The 16938-nt window shown below is 59.0% G+C and overlaps 1 protein-coding gene across 2 annotated transcripts in view; it reads left to right on the forward strand.

Annotated features, from left to right (window-relative positions):
- The window catches only part of NOTCH1 (notch 1), a 35702-nt gene that overhangs the window by 13819 nt on the left and 4945 nt on the right, over positions 1-16938 (forward strand). The window contains exons 4-30 of one of the 2 annotated variants that reach the window (XM_021413742.1): positions 302-640; positions 3018-3140; positions 3271-3504; positions 3623-3778; positions 3861-4046; positions 4425-4538; positions 5163-5276; positions 6245-6478; positions 6777-6887; positions 7584-7776; positions 7863-8008; positions 8246-8359; positions 9135-9254; positions 9368-9520; positions 9863-10091; positions 10212-10413; positions 10514-10667; positions 10806-10990; positions 11137-11269; positions 11582-11839; positions 11931-12043; positions 12435-13006; positions 13758-14186; positions 14994-15142; positions 15753-15969; positions 16309-16399; positions 16630-16795. In XM_021413742.1, coding sequence (XP_021269417.1) covers positions 302-640; positions 3018-3140; positions 3271-3504; positions 3623-3778; positions 3861-4046; positions 4425-4538; positions 5163-5276; positions 6245-6478; positions 6777-6887; positions 7584-7776; positions 7863-8008; positions 8246-8359; positions 9135-9254; positions 9368-9520; positions 9863-10091; positions 10212-10413; positions 10514-10667; positions 10806-10990; positions 11137-11269; positions 11582-11839; positions 11931-12043; positions 12435-13006; positions 13758-14186; positions 14994-15142; positions 15753-15969; positions 16309-16399; positions 16630-16795 — 5235 coding nt within the window. The remainder of the gene's footprint in view (positions 1-301; positions 641-3017; positions 3141-3270; positions 3505-3622; positions 3779-3860; positions 4047-4424; positions 4539-5162; positions 5277-6244; positions 6479-6776; positions 6888-7583; positions 7777-7862; positions 8009-8245; positions 8360-9134; positions 9255-9367; positions 9521-9862; positions 10092-10211; positions 10414-10513; positions 10668-10805; positions 10991-11136; positions 11270-11581; positions 11840-11930; positions 12044-12434; positions 13007-13757; positions 14187-14993; positions 15143-15752; positions 15970-16308; positions 16400-16629; positions 16796-16938) is intronic. The other variant, XM_021413743.1, reaches the window with a different exon arrangement.

The raw sequence follows: 16938 nt of genomic DNA on the forward strand, positions 1-16938 counted from the left end.
GATTCATGGGATGGGATGGGATGGGATGGGATGGGATGGGATGGGATGGGATGGGATGGGATGGGATGGGATGGGATGGGATGGGATGAGCAGCCCTTGCTGAGGGCTGCTGCTGGAGAAGGGCACTGAGTTTTGCTCTGTCAGCACTGAAGAAGAATGGAGAGGGTTGGTAAAGCTGAGCTTGGGAGATGCTCAACTGGGGGGAGTTATTTGCACTCCCTGTAAAGAAAGCTCTCGAGGTGGCTCTGTGCCCCAGCACTAAGAGCTGCTCTTTGCATCCTCCTCTTCCCTCCCTCCCCAGGTAAAACCTGCCAGCAGGCCGACCCCTGCGCCTCCAACCCCTGTGCCAACGGCGGCCAGTGCGTCCCCTTCGAAGCCCACTACGTCTGCCGCTGCACGGCCGGCTTCCACGGGGCCAACTGCAAGCAGGACGTGAACGAGTGCAACATCTCACCGCCCGTCTGCAAGAACGGCGGCAGCTGCACCAACGAGGTGGGCACCTACCAGTGCTTCTGCAAGCCAGCCTACACCGGGCAGAACTGCGAGCACCTCTACGTGCCCTGCAACCCCTCGCCCTGCCAGAACGGGGGCACGTGCCGCCAGACCGGGGACACCACCTACGACTGCACCTGTCTGCCAGGTAGGGGCTGCTGGGTGCTCCCTGCAGGGAGGTGCTGGGGTCGATTTGCAGCTCTCGTGCCTTCGTTTTCCTCTCCCCGGTGCTTCGTGCATGTCACCGCCTGGAGAGTGACAAAGCCACGCGGCGCAGCGCGCTGTGCTGGCTGGCTTTGGGAAGATGTTGGGCAGCTGTGCCTTAAACAGAGAGGTCAGCTGGGGGCTTTTCGTACGTGGTGATTCACCAGAATAGCTCTTCCAAAACAACTGTTTCAGCAGAGGCCCCTGTGCGGATGCTCATATTCCAGAATAAGAGTGCCTTTTTCCGCTTTAGCTTAATCCACTTCCAGAATGGAATTATTGTCCCGGAATAGCTATTTAGAAAGTTTCCGAGTGCAGATGGGCTTGGGGAAGGGAGACCCTGCCCATGCTCACTGCTGCTCCCTCCGGTGAGCGCGGGAGGAGCCTGGCCGTGCAGGACAGAGAAATGAAGGGCAGCCTCCAAAACGAAGGGCTCCTGCAGGAGCTCTGTGTTCCCATGGGAGCCCCATCCTCCCTCCTGCCCCACTGCCATGGAGCATCCCTGTGCTGCCATCCCTCTGAGATCTGAGATGGGGATGGGCTCTCCCAGCTGGCAGAGATGTGTCCGCATCCTGGTACCCATGTCCAGGTGCCTACATCCTGGCACCTATATCTGTCTGCTCGCATCCAGATGCCCCGATCCAGGCATCCGCATCTTGGTACCCAAATCTAGTTGCCCACATCCGGAGACCCACATCTTGGTCCCCATGGCCCTGCAGGAGCTCCAGCTTCCTCTCCACACCTGCTCACCCAGGCTAGAGCAAAGCTCTCATGCTACCAGCAGCGTTGGGGCTGATGCAAGGAAGGCAGCCCAGCCCCGCCGAGCTGGCACGATGAGCCCGGAGCCAGCAGCTCCCACGGGCACTGCTCAACAGGAGCGGCACTGCCGCAGGGTCGGGAAGGAGGAGGGTGGCAAGGAGCAGCACTGGCCTGCCCGCTGCACTGCTGACACTGCAATTCTCCCAGTGTCGGGCACGGCGGGGTGAGGGATCGCCCCGGGGAGCATCGCTGCCGCAGGGAGATCGGCGCTCACACCCGCTGCGGCTGACTGCCAGGGAATTTGCATGCTGCACGGCCTGGTCCGCCTCCCGTGGGTGGCACAGCCCTACAATAGGGCAGGGAGGGCTGTGGGGGGGGACACAGGGGTTCTTCGATAGCTCTGCCATGGGGCACAGCTCGTGCGAGGGCTGCATCGGCTTCTGGCAGAGGCACAGGAACCGGGGCTGGTGCTGATGATAAGAGTGATTGATACGCTGGTATGCAGCAAAAACAAAGTCCCCTTGTCATTTCCTGACTGCACCGGGTTTCTGAAAGCTAAACTAATCTTGTCTGCTTTATCGTGCCATCGCTGCAGAGTGTAACCCTGAGTTTAAAGTAATTGCAGTACTAATTACTCATTCCGAGGGTTCAAAATGAGTTAGTTCTGGTAACCAGGACATTGCTGGTTATTGCTGCTCGGTCTCAGCCCAACTGCTTCAAAATGAGGCACAAAGTTATCTGCTCTTCTGCTTTGGACTGGTGCTGGGGTTGGTGTGTGTCCTTCCCCTGATGCTCTCAGGGCTGTGTGCTGCCTGTCCCCACCACCAAGCACCCACCACTGCGTTGGTGCCAACCCCAGAACAAGGAGCAGTGGCTGTGCTGGGGGTCGGGGTGGCAGATCTCCCAGTAAGGGCCATTTCGTTTCTGCTGCACATGCCATGGGGTGAGGTCAGGTGCCGCACGGTTTCCATGTGCGCCGTGCTATCAGGTGGAGGTGGTAACAGCAACCTGAGCAGCCAGGCTGCGCCGAGAGGAGAGCTGAGATTTACTCCGTGCCATGATTCACGCTGTGAGAGGCTTGGAAACAAAGAATTCCCCTCTGGGGGAAACACCAGCGATGAGGCACTTTAAACGTGAAATTAAAGCGGGGTGATTCAGCGCCGGGTGCCGCGAGCGGCAGTGGGAGCAGCCCAGGTTCATCCCGTCCCCAGCACAGCCTCCACCGCTCGGGGTGAGCGTGGCGGGGCCGGGGGCATTGGCACCCTGCGCCGAGGATGGGGCCGCTTGCCAGGCTTGGGAGATTGCTCCCTCCTGGGGTAACGTGTGCGTCAGGAGTCGGCCCCGCAGGAGGCAGGACGGGGCTGGGGATGAAACCAGGCGCTGGCTTCAAAGGCGTGGGGCAGGGAGCGCCTGCAGGCTGTCTGCCTGCTAACAGCACCCGGCTGCGGGGATGGCGGCAGGAGGGCACCCCCCGGTGCTGGGAGCCCTGCGGGGCTGTGGGGACGGTGGCACTGGGCGGGGGCATGGTCGCAGGGAGGTGACACAGTGGTTGTTCTGTGCAGGGTTCACCGGGCAGAACTGCGAGGAGAACGTCGATGACTGTCCGGGGAACAACTGCAGGAATGGGGGCACCTGCGTGGATGGCGTCAACACCTACAACTGCCAGTGCCCGCCCGAGTGGACAGGTAGTGCCGGGGGGCAGCAGGAGGACGTGCTGGGGGACACATCCTGCCCAGAGGACGCATAGCTGGGTGGGGAGAGCGCGGAGACGCCCATCTGGGCGCAAGGAATTGATGGTGCCCCGGCCCCTCACAGGTCAGTACTGCACGGAGGACGTGGATGAGTGCCAGCTGATGCCCAACGCCTGCCAGAACGGGGGCACCTGCCACAACAACCATGGCGGCTACAACTGCGTCTGCGTCAACGGCTGGACGGGCGAGGACTGCAGCGAGAACATCGACGACTGCGCCATGGCTGCCTGCTTCCAGGGGGCCACCTGCCACGACCGGGTGGCCTCTTTCTACTGCGAGTGTCCCCATGGGCGCACAGGTGAGGCCCCATCCCTGCACCACCCTGTGCTGGTGGCAGCTCTTTGCATGTCCCCCCACTCCCCCAAGGCCTCTGTGCACGGCAAGCTGCATGCCCAGCATCATACTCCTCACCACAGGTTTGCTGTGCCACCTGGATGATGCCTGCATCAGCAACCCCTGCAACGAGGGCTCCAACTGCGATACCAACCCTGTCAATGGCAAAGCCATCTGCACGTGTCCTTCGGGGTACATGGGGCCAGCATGCAACCAGGACGTGGATGAGTGCTCACTGGGTGAGTGTCGTGTCCTAACACCAAGCAGCTCGTACGGCACAGGAGGGAGATGCATCCTATAAGCAACATTTGTCTCTTGTAGGAGCCAACCCCTGCGAGCATGCAGGGAAATGCATCAATACCCAGGGGTCCTTCCAGTGCCAGTGTATGCAGGGCTACTCGGGCCCCCGCTGTGAGATCGACGTCAATGAGTGCCTCTCCAACCCCTGCCAGAATGATGCCACCTGCCTGGACCAGATCGGGGAGTTCCAGTGCATCTGCATGCCTGGTGAGTGGGCGCACCGTGCCCTGGTGCTGGGTGCAGGCAGGGAAGGCTTCGTGTGCCCGTGAGCACTGATTTGGGCTGGTAACCATGAGAGGCTGCTGCACCTGGGGCTAGCACCAAAAGCCTGTGCAGTGATGGGGTATGGGAGTGGGGAGCTGGGCACCGCCAGCCCTCTGCACTCTTCCTCTTGTTGGCTTGGAATGGGAAATCCATGGTGGATGGTTGCATAGGAGCTTTTGCATAAGGTCCTGTCAGCTGGAGCGTGGCTCCTGGGCTGTCCTCATAGAGGCCAAACACCTGCCTGGTGTCGCCTGCCCATCCCTCCGTGTTGCATGCCGGTCCCATGGCACTGAGCTGACGGGGCGCTGGGTCTGTCTGCAGGATACGAGGGCGTCTACTGCGAAATCAACACGGACGAGTGCGCCAGCAGCCCCTGCCTGCACAACGGCAACTGCCTGGATAAGATCAATGAGTTCCACTGCGAGTGCCCCACCGGTACGTGGCAGCCCTCACCGCATCTCTTACGGCATCCCTGGCGCTGGGTACCAACCCGGGCAGGGCAGAGCCCAACAGTTGGCTCTGTGCATTGCAGAGCTGCAGCCCTGCAGCAGTGTGGGATGCTCACGGCGAAACCGCACCGTGAGTGGCATCCCCATGCGTGCCGCGGGTTGGGCGCAGAGCCGCCACTTTGGGGATTTTTTCGCCATTCCAGCAATGGGTCGAGCCCCATTGCTGCACCAGCCCATGGGAGAGGGGAAGGTGGATTAAAGCCCTCGGCTTTGCACTTGAAAAGGCCCCTCTTTGGGAAGGAGGGCCGGGGGCCGGGGGGCCTCGCCAGCCACTTTGAATGCTGTGTCAAAGTCACGGGGTGGAGCGGAGAATGGGGAGACGGTTAATCTGTGAAAGGAGGTTTTGAAGTTCAGAGACTTTGCTCCTCTAGAGATGTAAATAAGATGCTGTCAATGGCGGGTCGCAGCCCAGCATTCAGGGCCCCGCGCAGCCGTCCCCATGGAAACCCGGCGCCCCGGCTGGGACGTGGGGGGCCCGGCAGGACCTGTGGGCGGTGGGGAGGGGGTGCTCCGGCCATCGGCGGGGACGTGACATCTGCTTCTGTTTCAGGGTTCAACGGGCACCTGTGCCAGTTCGACATCGATGAGTGTGCCAGCACCCCCTGCAAGAATGGGGCCAAGTGCGTGGATGGCCCCAACACCTACAGCTGCGAGTGCACCGAAGGTGAGGTCCCCATGTCTTGGGGGGGGAGCTCGGGCACACCTGAGCAGGATCGAGTCACCTTCTGCCCTGTGAAGTGCCATAAAACCACGTCAGTGAGTTATTAGCAAGGAAAGTGCTGATCTTCCCAAAACTTAGCCCAGATCCCAGCTTCCAGCCAGCACCATAACGAGCCCGGTGCTAACGAGGTGTGGCCCCGCAGCGCCCATCCCACCGCTGCGCTCCCCGGCAGCGATGGGGAAGGAAGGAAGGAAGGAATAAAGCTGCCTCTATGGGGATGCAAGGTGCAGGGCTGCGGGGGCTCGCGCACCGAAACCCAAGGAGCGATTGCACAGAATGATGACTTGAGCCCTGGTGGCAAACAGTGGCTCTTTTGTGGAGCAGCTCCCGCCAGAAATCTTCCAGCTGAATGGCCTCTAATTAGTGTCTTGCTAATGCCAAGCCCCGATGAAAAGCTGCTATGTGGGCTTGGCGGGGTCTAGTCAAAGCTGTACTTTGTCTTCGGCTCTCCACCCCCGGCCCATCGGGGAGGGAGCTGGCCAGGAGAATAGGATCTGCTGGGGGGTGATTATTCGGGGGTGCATGCGGCCACCCCCCCCCGCACGCTCCGGGACGAGACGCGGGCGAGCGCGGGGCCCCGCTCCTGAGCCGAGGCGGCTTAATGCAGGGCATTGTGTGCCCCGGGACAAAGCCCGCGAGCCGGGCGCTGAAAGGCCCTGTGCCTGGGGGAGCTCCACTGCCCTGTGCCCTGCACCTGGGGGGGTCCTGCTGCACTGGTGCTGCTGGTGCAGTGGGTGGGTGCTCCCATGTGCCTGGCTCAGGTGGGCAGGTACATCTCGTGTTGTGACCTCACCTCCTCCGTCCTCACCCCGACGTGCTCCATCGTCACCCCATATCTTCCATCCTCACCCCATGTCTTCCATCTGCACCCCATGTCCTCCATCCTCACCCTGTGTCTCCAATGGCTCCAGGTTTCTCGGGCGTACACTGTGAGATCGACGTTGACGAGTGCAACCCTGACCCGTGCCACTATGGGACCTGCAAGGACAGCATCGCCGCCTTCACCTGCCTGTGCCAGCCCGGCTACACGGGCCACCGCTGCGACATCAACATCAATGAGTGCCAGAGCCAGCCCTGCAGAAATGGGGGGACCTGCCAGGACAGGGACAACGCCTACAACTGTCTGTGCCTCAAGGGGACCACAGGTAAGCAACGGGAGCACCTGGGGTGGCGGTGCCGGCAAGGCACCCAGCCTGTTCCCGGACGGGTTCACAGTGATGCTTTGGGAGGGCACTGACAGCAGCTGCCTTGATTTTGGGGATGCCCTGGGGCGGGGGTGTCCTCGGCCAGGGCGAGTTTTCCCGGTTTAGCACCCGCACCCCGGCTGGAAGCTGTCTGCGGGGGAGGCTTTGTTGTGGTGTGGGGGCAGCGCCCGCAGGGTTTGTTGTGCCTCGTCAGCAGGGCCGGGGGCACGCTGCTAACACCCCCGCTTTCCTCCTCAAGGGCCCAACTGCGAGATCAACCTGGATGACTGTGCCAGCAACCCCTGCGACTACGGCAAGTGCATCGACAAGATCAATGGCTACGAGTGCACCTGCGAGCCGGGGTACACAGGTGAGAGCGGGGCACAGTGAGGCGAGGAATGGGGCACTGAGAGCAGCCAGGGGGGCCAGGGTCTCGGGGAGGTTCTGCCCTCGCCTTGGGCACCCAGCAGTGCTGCCACCCCAGCCCAACACCTCCCAGTTGTCTGAGCGGGCGATTCCAGCTGGAGTCAAAATCAAAGGCGTTCCAGTGCCGGGAATCCGACTCCCATTGCATCCACTCCCATGGGTATCGGGTTGCTGCCTTGTCTAACTGGTTTGTTTGATCAACGCTGCAAAAAGCGAAGGGCTTTGATAGCGGCAGACCCCGCCGGCTCCCTGCTCGCGGCAGCAAGGGCTGCGGGGCCACGCGGCTCTTTGTGCTCCTGCTTGCCAGGAGCCTTCCATAAAGCCGTCCTTTGTCAGCCCCAGCAGGTAGGGTTACAGGCTGAAATTGGCTCCCTCCGATAGTCCCTCCTCAACCACAGAAGCCCACAGCACGGCCCCCTCCTGATTCCATTGATTTCCCCTCCCGACTGTGCTGAATTTAGCCAGGAGGGCAAAGCAGGGTATGAACTCCCCAGAAGCAGGCCTGGCACATGTGTGTGCCCAGAGATCTGAGCCTCTAACATCCGAAGGGGACTGCATATCCCGTGTCTCCAGGAGGCTCTGCACCCTCAGTGCTGTGTCCCTGCTAGGAGTGACACCTTGCTGCTCACCTCTTTCCCAGGACGCATGTGCAACATCAACATCGACGAGTGCGCCAGCAACCCGTGCCACAATGGGGGCACGTGCAAGGACGGCATCAACGGCTTCACCTGCCTCTGCCCCGAGGGCTTCCACGACCCCAAGTGCCTGTCCGAAGTGAACGAGTGCAACAGCAACCCCTGCATCCACGGGAGGTGCCACGACGGGCTGAACGGGTAGGCTGGGGCACGGCGCTGCTTGCAGCAAAGCACGGTCGGGGGGCATCGAATCCTCTGCTTTACGCTCTTGTTTTTCCCCAAAGTTACCGCTGTGATTGCGACCCAGGCTGGAGCGGGACGAACTGCGACATCAACAATAACGAGTGTGAATCCAACCCCTGCATGAATGGTGGCACCTGCAAGGACATGACCAGCGGTTACATCTGCACCTGCAGGGAGGGGTTCAGCGGTAAGGACGGGGCCAAGGACACTGCCCTGTGTCAGGGGCTGGGTGGGAGCTCCAGGCAGATGTCCTCATGGACCAGAGGTGTCACTGGAGGCACGATGGAGAATCCTGCTCCAGGAGGGAGTTGGGGACCTTTGGCAGAGTCGGGTCCCGTGGCTTGAGCTGACAGCAGAAGGCTCTCCATGCCCCTGGCTCCATCCCACCCTGTTTTAAAGCTCTGTTTCTTTTTTTCTAACCAAGGACCCAACTGCCAGACCAATATCAACGAATGTGCTTCTAACCCTTGCCTGAACCAAGGCACGTGCATCGACGATGTGGCCGGCTACACCTGCAACTGCCTCCTGCCCTACACAGGTGAGGGGGAAGGAGCCCCCCAGCTCTCCCATAGGGCTCAAAATGAGTCCCTCTGCTCCAGGTCTTCCCCTTTGCTCCATCTCCCTGTGCTGCAGCACAGCTGGAGGAAACTCAGAGGAGCACTGAGGAGCAGCCAGGCGGAGCTTCCTTGTCTTCCTTCTCTGGAGAGGGCAGAAGCACTGGCAACTCACTGCGATGGGGGCCTTTTTGGTTCTCCCACCCTGGTGCCCAGGCCTGGAAAAAGCAGTCTGAGGCCACAGGGCCGGGCAATTCTGCTGAACTGATTCCTGTTTGCCGTCCTCTCGCTTCCGCTCGCACAGAGCAGCAGTCAGAGCACAATAGCAGGAAGCTGTGAGCTGTTTCCTGCCTTCAGCAGTGGCCATAGAAACCCCTTGGGGGGAGGGATGGGGATAGGGCAGGAGGGGAGGGGAAGGCTCTGGAAAATAGCAAAGGGCAGTTCAGGAGATACTGGCTGACAGAGAAGATAAGGGTTCGGGGGGAACGTGTCCCTTGGCTGGATGTAAACAGGAAAAGCAACAGAGAAGGAGGGGGGGGGAAAGACACCCTGAGCAGCACTTCCCTTCCAGAGGAAGTGTGCGGCCCTTTAACAAGGCCCAGATTGCAGGGGTTTAAAGATTTGTGGGGGTCAGGGGTCATAGAGATGGAGGAGAGGGCCCTGAGTGGGCAGCCCAGGCCCTGCTGCAGGGCAGGGAGCAGGCCGATGGGTCACCGTTGTCCCTTGGGAAGTGGTCACCGGGCACCTGTCCCCGTGCAGGAGCCACCTGTGAGGACGTGCTGGCCCCCTGCGCCGGCGGCCCCTGCAAGAACGGCGGCGAGTGCCGGGAGTCGGAGGACTACAAGAGGTTCTCGTGCAGCTGCCCGCCCGGCTGGCAAGGTGGGCCTGCTCCGCGGGGTGGGCCTGCTGCAGGGCGCGGGGCACGGCAACCAGCCCCGGGGCTTCTACCAGTGCCCCCCAGCTCACGTGGCCCCCATCCCGCTGTTCTGCAGGCCAGACGTGCGAGATCGACATCAACGAGTGTGTGAAGAGCCCCTGCCGCAACGGGGCCACGTGCCAGAACACCAACGGGAGCTACCGCTGCCTGTGCCGGGCGGGCTTCGCAGGCCGCAACTGCGACACTGACATCGATGACTGCCAGCCCAGTAAGAGCCAGGGCCACCCGGCGCTGTGTGTGCCCCAGATCCCCAGGGCTGGGTCAGCCTCCCCGCACTCTGAGAGCTGTGTCTCTGTGTGGGTCCAGGCCTGTCATGCTTTGGGAATGTCTCAGCCCCATCCCCATGGGGCTGCGTCAATCTGGGCCAGGTGGTGGCTGGCAGGAAGGAGGCTGGGGGGGACGGTGACGTGCAGGCAGTGAGCAAGTGTGTCCCATGTGCCTCGTGCCTTCCCAGCTGGGGCTAGGCTGGCCTCTGTCCCATCCCCCTGTGTATGGGGACAACACCAGGGCCAGACCCGTTGCACCTAATGCATGCGTGTCCCATTTCCAGATCCATGTCACAACGGCGGCTCCTGCTCGGATGGCGTTGGCACATTCTTCTGTGAGTGCCTGGCTGGCTTCCGCGGGCTCAAGTGCGAGGAGGACATCAACGAGTGCGCCAGCAACCCCTGCAAGAATGGGGCCAACTGCACCGACTGTGTCAACAGTTACACCTGCACCTGCCCCTCTGGCTTCAGTGGCATCCACTGTGAGAACAACACACCTGATTGCACCGAGAGGTACTGCCACCACGGGGCTGGGGTCCTGGGTGGGTTTGGAAGGGTTTCGGGGCTGGCGTCCAGTACCAAGAGCATCAGCCGTGGGGGTGACTCACGAGGATGTGGCGTTTGTGCTCCCAGCTCCTGCTTCAACGGGGGGACCTGTGTGGATGGCATCAACACCTTCACCTGCCTCTGTCCATCCGGCTTCACGGGCAGCTACTGTGAGCACAACATCAACGAGTGTGACTCCAAGCCCTGCCTGAACGGGGGCACGTGTCAGGACAGCTATGGGACGTACAAGTGCACCTGTCCCCAGGGATACACTGGGCTCAACTGCCAGGTAGGGAGAAGATTCCAGGGGTCCCTGTATGCAGGGTTGGGGCTGCATCCTACAGAAGCCTCTCTGGGTCCTGACCTCCTCCCTTGCTTTCTCTGCACAGAACTTGGTGCGCTGGTGTGACTCCTCACCCTGCAAAAATGGGGGCAAGTGCTGGCAGACCAACAACCTGTACCGCTGCGAGTGCAACAGCGGCTGGACAGGACTCTACTGTGATGTCCCCAGCGTCTCCTGCGAGGTGGCTGCAAAGCAGCAAGGTACATCCCTGCCAGCATTCCCTGCAGCTGTGCACAGCCTGGGGTTCTCCGGGTTTCTCAAGGGTTGCCATCGTGGTGGGACACACCATTTCCCTGGGTGTCACTGAGGTCCCCGCATCTCCCTGCTCTTCCTGGCAGGTATCGACGTCGCTCATCTCTGCAGGAACTCGGGGCTCTGTGTGGACAGTGGCAACACGCACTTCTGCCGCTGCCAGGCTGGCTACACCGGCAGCTACTGCGAGGAGCAGGTGGACGAGTGCTCCCCAAATCCCTGCCAGAACGGAGCCACCTGCACGGACTACCTGGGGGGCTATTCCTGTGAGGTGGGAGCTGCTCTCTTGTGTTGGGCTCTTTCTGGGGGTTGTGGTAACTCAGGGGGATCGGGAATAGATTGGGTGTTTGTGTGTCCTGTGCACCGCGCAGCAACTGGGTGAAGGTCTCTGACAGCTCTCCTTTCCCCTCCTTGCAGTGCGTGGCTGGTTATCATGGAGTTAACTGCTCAGAGGAGATCAATGAGTGCTTGTCCCACCCATGCCAGAACGGAGGAACCTGCATCGATCTCATCAATACCTACAAATGCTCCTGCCCCAGAGGAACTCAAGGTAAATTAATTCCCCAGGCTGGGGCATTAGCGGGTGGAATGCAGATATCCTTGGTATCTGCTCATTAGCTGCTCGGGCTTGCAGAAGCAAATGCAGCGATAGAGAATTGCATGTGCTGGCGGGCTCAGCCATCAAGGCCACGCGGCCTTGGGTACGAGCCGCATGGGCCGTGTGCTTCCCGCTGAGCGGTGGCTCAGACTGCCATTGAGTTGGTCAGGCTCAGCCCCTTCACAGGGAAGGTTGGCACGAGGGACCTCCAAGCCCCCCGATACTGTTTGATGAGCTGTGTGGGTTGTTCCCCCATTTCTCTAGGGGTGCACTGTGAGATCAATGTGGATGACTGCAGCCCTTTCTTTGATCCCGTCACCCTGGGGCCCAAGTGCTTTAACAATGGCAAGTGCACGGATCGGGTAGGTGGCTACAGCTGCATCTGCCCCCCTGGCTTTGTAGGGGAGCGCTGCGAGGGAGACGTCAACGAGTGCCTCTCCAACCCCTGCGACGCGCGCGGCACCCAGAACTGCGTGCAGCGGGTCAATGACTACAAATGCGAGTGCCGGCCCGGCTACGCAGGTGAGCGCCGCGTGCCGCCCGCTGCCCGCGGCGCACCCCGAGCACCTCGCCTGCCCTGCCCCGCTCCTCACGCCCTCCTGTCCCTCCTCAGGGCGTCGCTGTGACACCGTGGTGGATGGCTGCAAGGGCAAACCCTGCAGGAACGGGGGAACGTGCGCTGTGGCCAGCAACACCGGCCGCGGCTTCATCTGCAAGTGCCCCCCGGTAGGTTCCTACCGCAGCCCCTAACACTGGGAGGAAATCCATGCATCCAGGCCTTCCTCACCTGCTGGGTCAGGGAGGAGCTGGAGGGTCAGCGCAGCCGGTGTGACACCCGGCTCTGTGGGGCACGCTCTTTTCCGCCTGGGGGATGATGGTTTGCTCCACGTAAAGGTGGGACAGGCAGAGATGGAGAAGAGCTCCCTTTGCTTTCAGGAGGAATGCTCTAAGGGGGTTCGCGCTGTAGGTGATTTTGCCCATCACGAGTTTCAGAGGCAGCAGCACAGCTGCACCCTTAGATCTGATTGCCCTCATTTGGGCTGAGTTTCCCAGCAGACACGCGTGTATCAGGACATAGGTCTCGGTGACTGACCCCTCCTCGCTGTCCCCTCCCCAGGGCTTTGTGGGTGCCACCTGCGAGAACGACTCCCACACCTGCGGGACCCTGCACTGCCTGAACGGTGGCACCTGCATCTCCGTGCACAAGAGCTCCAAGTGCGTGTGTGCAGCGGCCTTCACGGGCCCCGAGTGCCAGTACCCGGCCAGCAGCCCCTGCATCTCCAACCCCTGCTACAACGGGGGCACCTGCGAGTTCCTCAGCGACGCCTCCCCTTACTACCACTGCAACTGCCCCGCCAACTTCAACGGCCTCAACTGCCACATCCTCGACTTTGATTTCCAAGGCGGCTTCGGGCAGGACATCATCCCACCCAAAATTGAGGAGAAGTGCGAGATCGCCGTCTGCGCGGGCTACGCCGGCAACAAGATCTGCGACGGGAAGTGCAACAACCACGCCTGCGGCTGGGACGGCGGCGACTGCTCGCTCAACTTCAACGACCCCTGGAAGAACTGCTCGCAGTCGCTGCAGTGCTGGAAGTACTTCAACGACGGCAAGTGCGACTCGCAGTGCAACAACGCGGGCTGCCTGTACGATGGGTTTGACTGCCAGAAGTACGAGGGGCAGTGCAAGTAAGTGACTCGTTGGCCCTCTTGCTTTAAAGCCGTGAGCGCTGCAGTCTTCTGGCTGTATCTTCATTCTCTTCTCCTGCACGTAGGGCTGCAATTCAAGTCCCCATAGTTCCCCCTGGTCCTACAGAGTTCTGTGCACGCTTGGTAGCTCTCTCTATTTGGCTTTGCTGCCCTGACCTGTATCGTGCCACAGATGTGAATTTTGCGACCGGCAGTAGTGGCACAGTGAGGTTCAGAGTAGGGAAGACCAACCGGGAAGCATGATGACGTGAGCATCCAGGCACTTAGCAAGCATTGTCTTTGCAAGCAGCAGGGGCTTACTCCCAGATTCCTGGACGAAGTCTGAGTAACTATTCTGTGTCCTCATGTCTTCTCTGAGTCGCAGCACTTTGTCCCTTGCATCTAAAATGTGACTTGTGATGTGACTCACAGCACTTTGTCCCTGTTCTCTGGCATCTAAACTGTGACTTATGACACAACAGCTGCTATCTTTCACCCCTCAGATGAGCACTTTGCAGTGCTGCATGGCGCAATTGCCTTCCATGTCAACTGGTCCCATATCCATTAAGATAAATAATATTTACACAAAAGAGAGCTCTTTGGGAAGCACAAACTATTTTCTTAGCAATAATCATAGAATCATAAAATCATTAAGGCTTGACTACTAAGATCATCTCATCCAACCGTTGACCCATAACAAGCGCAGTGCCTAACCTAACTCATTCCTCTGCCTTTCTTCCCCTCTGCCTAGCCCTCTGTACGACCAGTACTGCAAAGACCACTTCTCAGATGGTCACTGCGACCAGGGCTGCAATAACTTTGAGTGCGAGTGGGACGGGCTGGACTGCGCGAACAACATGCCCGAGAAGCTGGCGGACGGGACGCTGGTGGTGGTGGTCCTCATCACCCCCGAGAACCTGAAGAACAACTCCTTCAACTTCCTGCGGGAGCTGAGCCGCGTGCTGCACACCAACGTCGTCTTCAAGAAGAACGCCAAGGGAGAGTACATGATCTTCCCGTACTATGGCAACGAGGAGGAGCTGAAAAAGCACTACATCAAGAGGTCAACGGAGGACTGGGCAGATATGTCCAGCGCTGTCATCAACAAAGTGAAGAGCAGCCTCTACTCGCGGGCTGGCCGGAGGCAGAAGAGAGAGCTGGATCAGATGGACATCAGAGGGTAAGGGGACCAGTGGGCGCCTCTGTCACAGAGCAGGGTTGGTTTTGTGTGTTGATACTAATAACGTAGAATCACAGAACCATTAAGATTGGGAAAGCCCTCTCAGATCTCCAACCGCAGCCCATCCCACCGTGCCCCCTCACCACATCCCTCAGTGCCGCATCTCCACGGTTCTGGAACACCTCCAGGGATGGTGACTGCCCCACTTTCCTGGGCAGCCTGTGCCAGTGCGTTACCATTCTTTTGGAGAATAAATTTTTCCTCATAACCAACCTGAACCTCTGCACAATGCTGCGGGGCTCCCACACTGGGCGTTGTTGGGTGGGGGGATTGGCCCAGCCGATGTCTGCTCAGAGGAAGGCACTGGGCTAAGCCTCAGGTTCTCCCTGGGAAATGCTTCCGAGAGCTTTGTTGTAAAACTCGATCTCTGCAGACTGTGTTTGGAGCTCTTTTGTATAAACATATAGATCTGACCTTCCCTCTCCGTGGACTCAATCAAAAGTCAACGAAACCAAAGGAGTTTGAGCAGTGAAACTGATGTGAAAGATCTGAAGGCTCCCAAACAGCATTATTTACAATACTGTAGCGTCTGGGTAATTTCAGAGCATGGTGCAGCAGGCTCCCTTGCATTCCTGTAGATAAGGAGCCAGGCTTTGCAGTGTTCATGGAGGCAGATCCAATAGACCACCAGTGTGAGCCCGGGGCTGGGGCCGCAGAGAAGCGAGGAGATGGGCTCGCACCTCCTGCTGCCCACTGCCCTGCAGGGCCATGGTGGCCCCTTATTTCCCATTGACTCTTCTCTCGCAGATCCATCGTCTACTTGGAAATCGACAACCGGCAGTGCATCCAGTCGTCCTCCCAGTGCTTCCAGAGCGCAACCGACGTGGCGGCCTTCCTGGGGGCCTTGGCCTCCCTGGGCAACCTGAACATCCCCTACAAAATAGAGGCCGTCAAGAGTAAGTGCAGCTGATGAGAGCCTGGAAGTTCCCCACCTCATCCGTGCTCTGTTATCGCTCCGCTGGCTCAGGTGCCACAGTTGGGCAGGATCTGGTTTTAATAACCCCGCGTCTTTTTATTCCTTTTAGTCTGTTTTTAAAAACAGTACCAAAAGCGTTGATTATTTTTGCTTATTCCAGGTTTATTTCAAAATCATTATCACTATCAAAGTTAAAAAAAAAAAAAAAAAAAAAGCCCATACAGCCCAACCAGCTCCAATCAATCAGTGACATGCAAGGAGTTGAAGTTTGTATCTTGAAAATCCCCCCTAAATCCTTTTGTCTTAACAGCTCAATGCAAGCGCAATGATTTGAAGTTTGCTAATCCTTTTCCTTAAAGGAGAAAAAAGTAAAGCTGTCTCCTGATGCAGGCTGGCTTGTGCAGCGGAGAATTTGCCGATAGTTTGCAATTCTGATTAATAGCGTATAAAATGACCTTATTTTGGGAGGGGGCTGATTTAGATCAGCCTTCGGTACCTTTATTAACTAATTTTGCTTCATTTCCACTCCGTCACTCGTTTGCTATGCAGCTTCATGTCTCAGCATCTCTCTGTGCCCCGTTGCTTTCCAGGTGAAACGGCGGAGCCCACGAGGAACTCCCAGCTGTATCCTATGTACGTGGTGGTGGCCGCGCTGGTCTTGCTTGCTTTCATCGGAGTGGGAGTGCTGGTGTCCCGCAAGCGGCGCAGGGAGCATGGACAGCTCTGGTTCCCAGAGGGCTTCAAAGTGACGGAGTCGAGCAAGAAGAAGCGCCGAGAACCGCTGGGGGAAGATTCTGTTGGACTGAAGTGAGTTGTGGGTTTGTTGTCCGGTAGGCGCAGCAGAGTGGGGCTGCTCAGGGGCTCTTCTGAATGGTCCCATCAGTTTTGTTCTCTAGGGCATCATAGCGGGGTGGTGGGGAGGGGAAAAGTGGGGTTTTGTATTGTTCTGCGTTGGGAAAACCATACTTTAGTTTGGAGGAGGTTTTTTTAATGCTTCTTGGTCCATTGGCTCTTGGGAGGGTATGAAAGGCACCGTGAGGGGAAAGTCCTGAAAATGAGCCTTGTTCTGTGCATGCATAAAGCACAGCCCATCACGTGTCAGTCCCTGCAGAGGAACTAATCTTTGGCATGGTTTTATTTTCAAAGACCCCTCAAAAATGCTTCTGACGGCACGCTGATGGATGACAACCAGAATGAGTGGGGTGACGAGGAGACCCTGGACACCAAGAAATTCAGGGTAAGCTGCTTACAGGGTTTCCGTTCTGTGCTGCAACAGCCATTCTCTGGGCTGTGGCATGGAAGGAACATTGCTCCACGGAAAGCAGCACACAAGATGTCCCTTGGGGCTGCCCAAGCCTGCTTTCTAAACCTGCTTGCATTGCAAACGCACCTGTGCAGCTGGCAGAACTTCCCACCTTGCAGCTCAGCTCCCCCATCCCACGCTCAGCCCTTGTTGTTGTCCCCCAGTTCGAGGAGCAAGCGATGCTGCCCGACACAGACGACCAGACAGACCACAGGCAGTGGACTCAGCAGCACCTGGACGCTGCCGACCTCCGCATCTCCTCCATGGCCCCTACCCCACCGCAGGGCGAGATCGATGCAGACTGCATGGATGTCAACGTGCGAGGTCCCGGTAAGGCTCTTTGCCTTCTCTTTTTGGCTCATCTGAAATCCTCACTGCCCTCTCGTGTCAGCCAAATGTCACGGTCACCGCTCACCCCTCTGCACTGCACAGTTGCTGTTCTGCATGAGACACTCTGCCAAATTCTGCTTGCA

Source organism: Numida meleagris, chromosome 16 (assembly GCF_002078875.1).
Source record: "Numida meleagris isolate 19003 breed g44 Domestic line chromosome 16, NumMel1.0, whole genome shotgun sequence".
In the NCBI taxonomy this organism is placed as follows: domain Eukaryota; kingdom Metazoa; phylum Chordata; class Aves; order Galliformes; family Numididae; genus Numida; species Numida meleagris.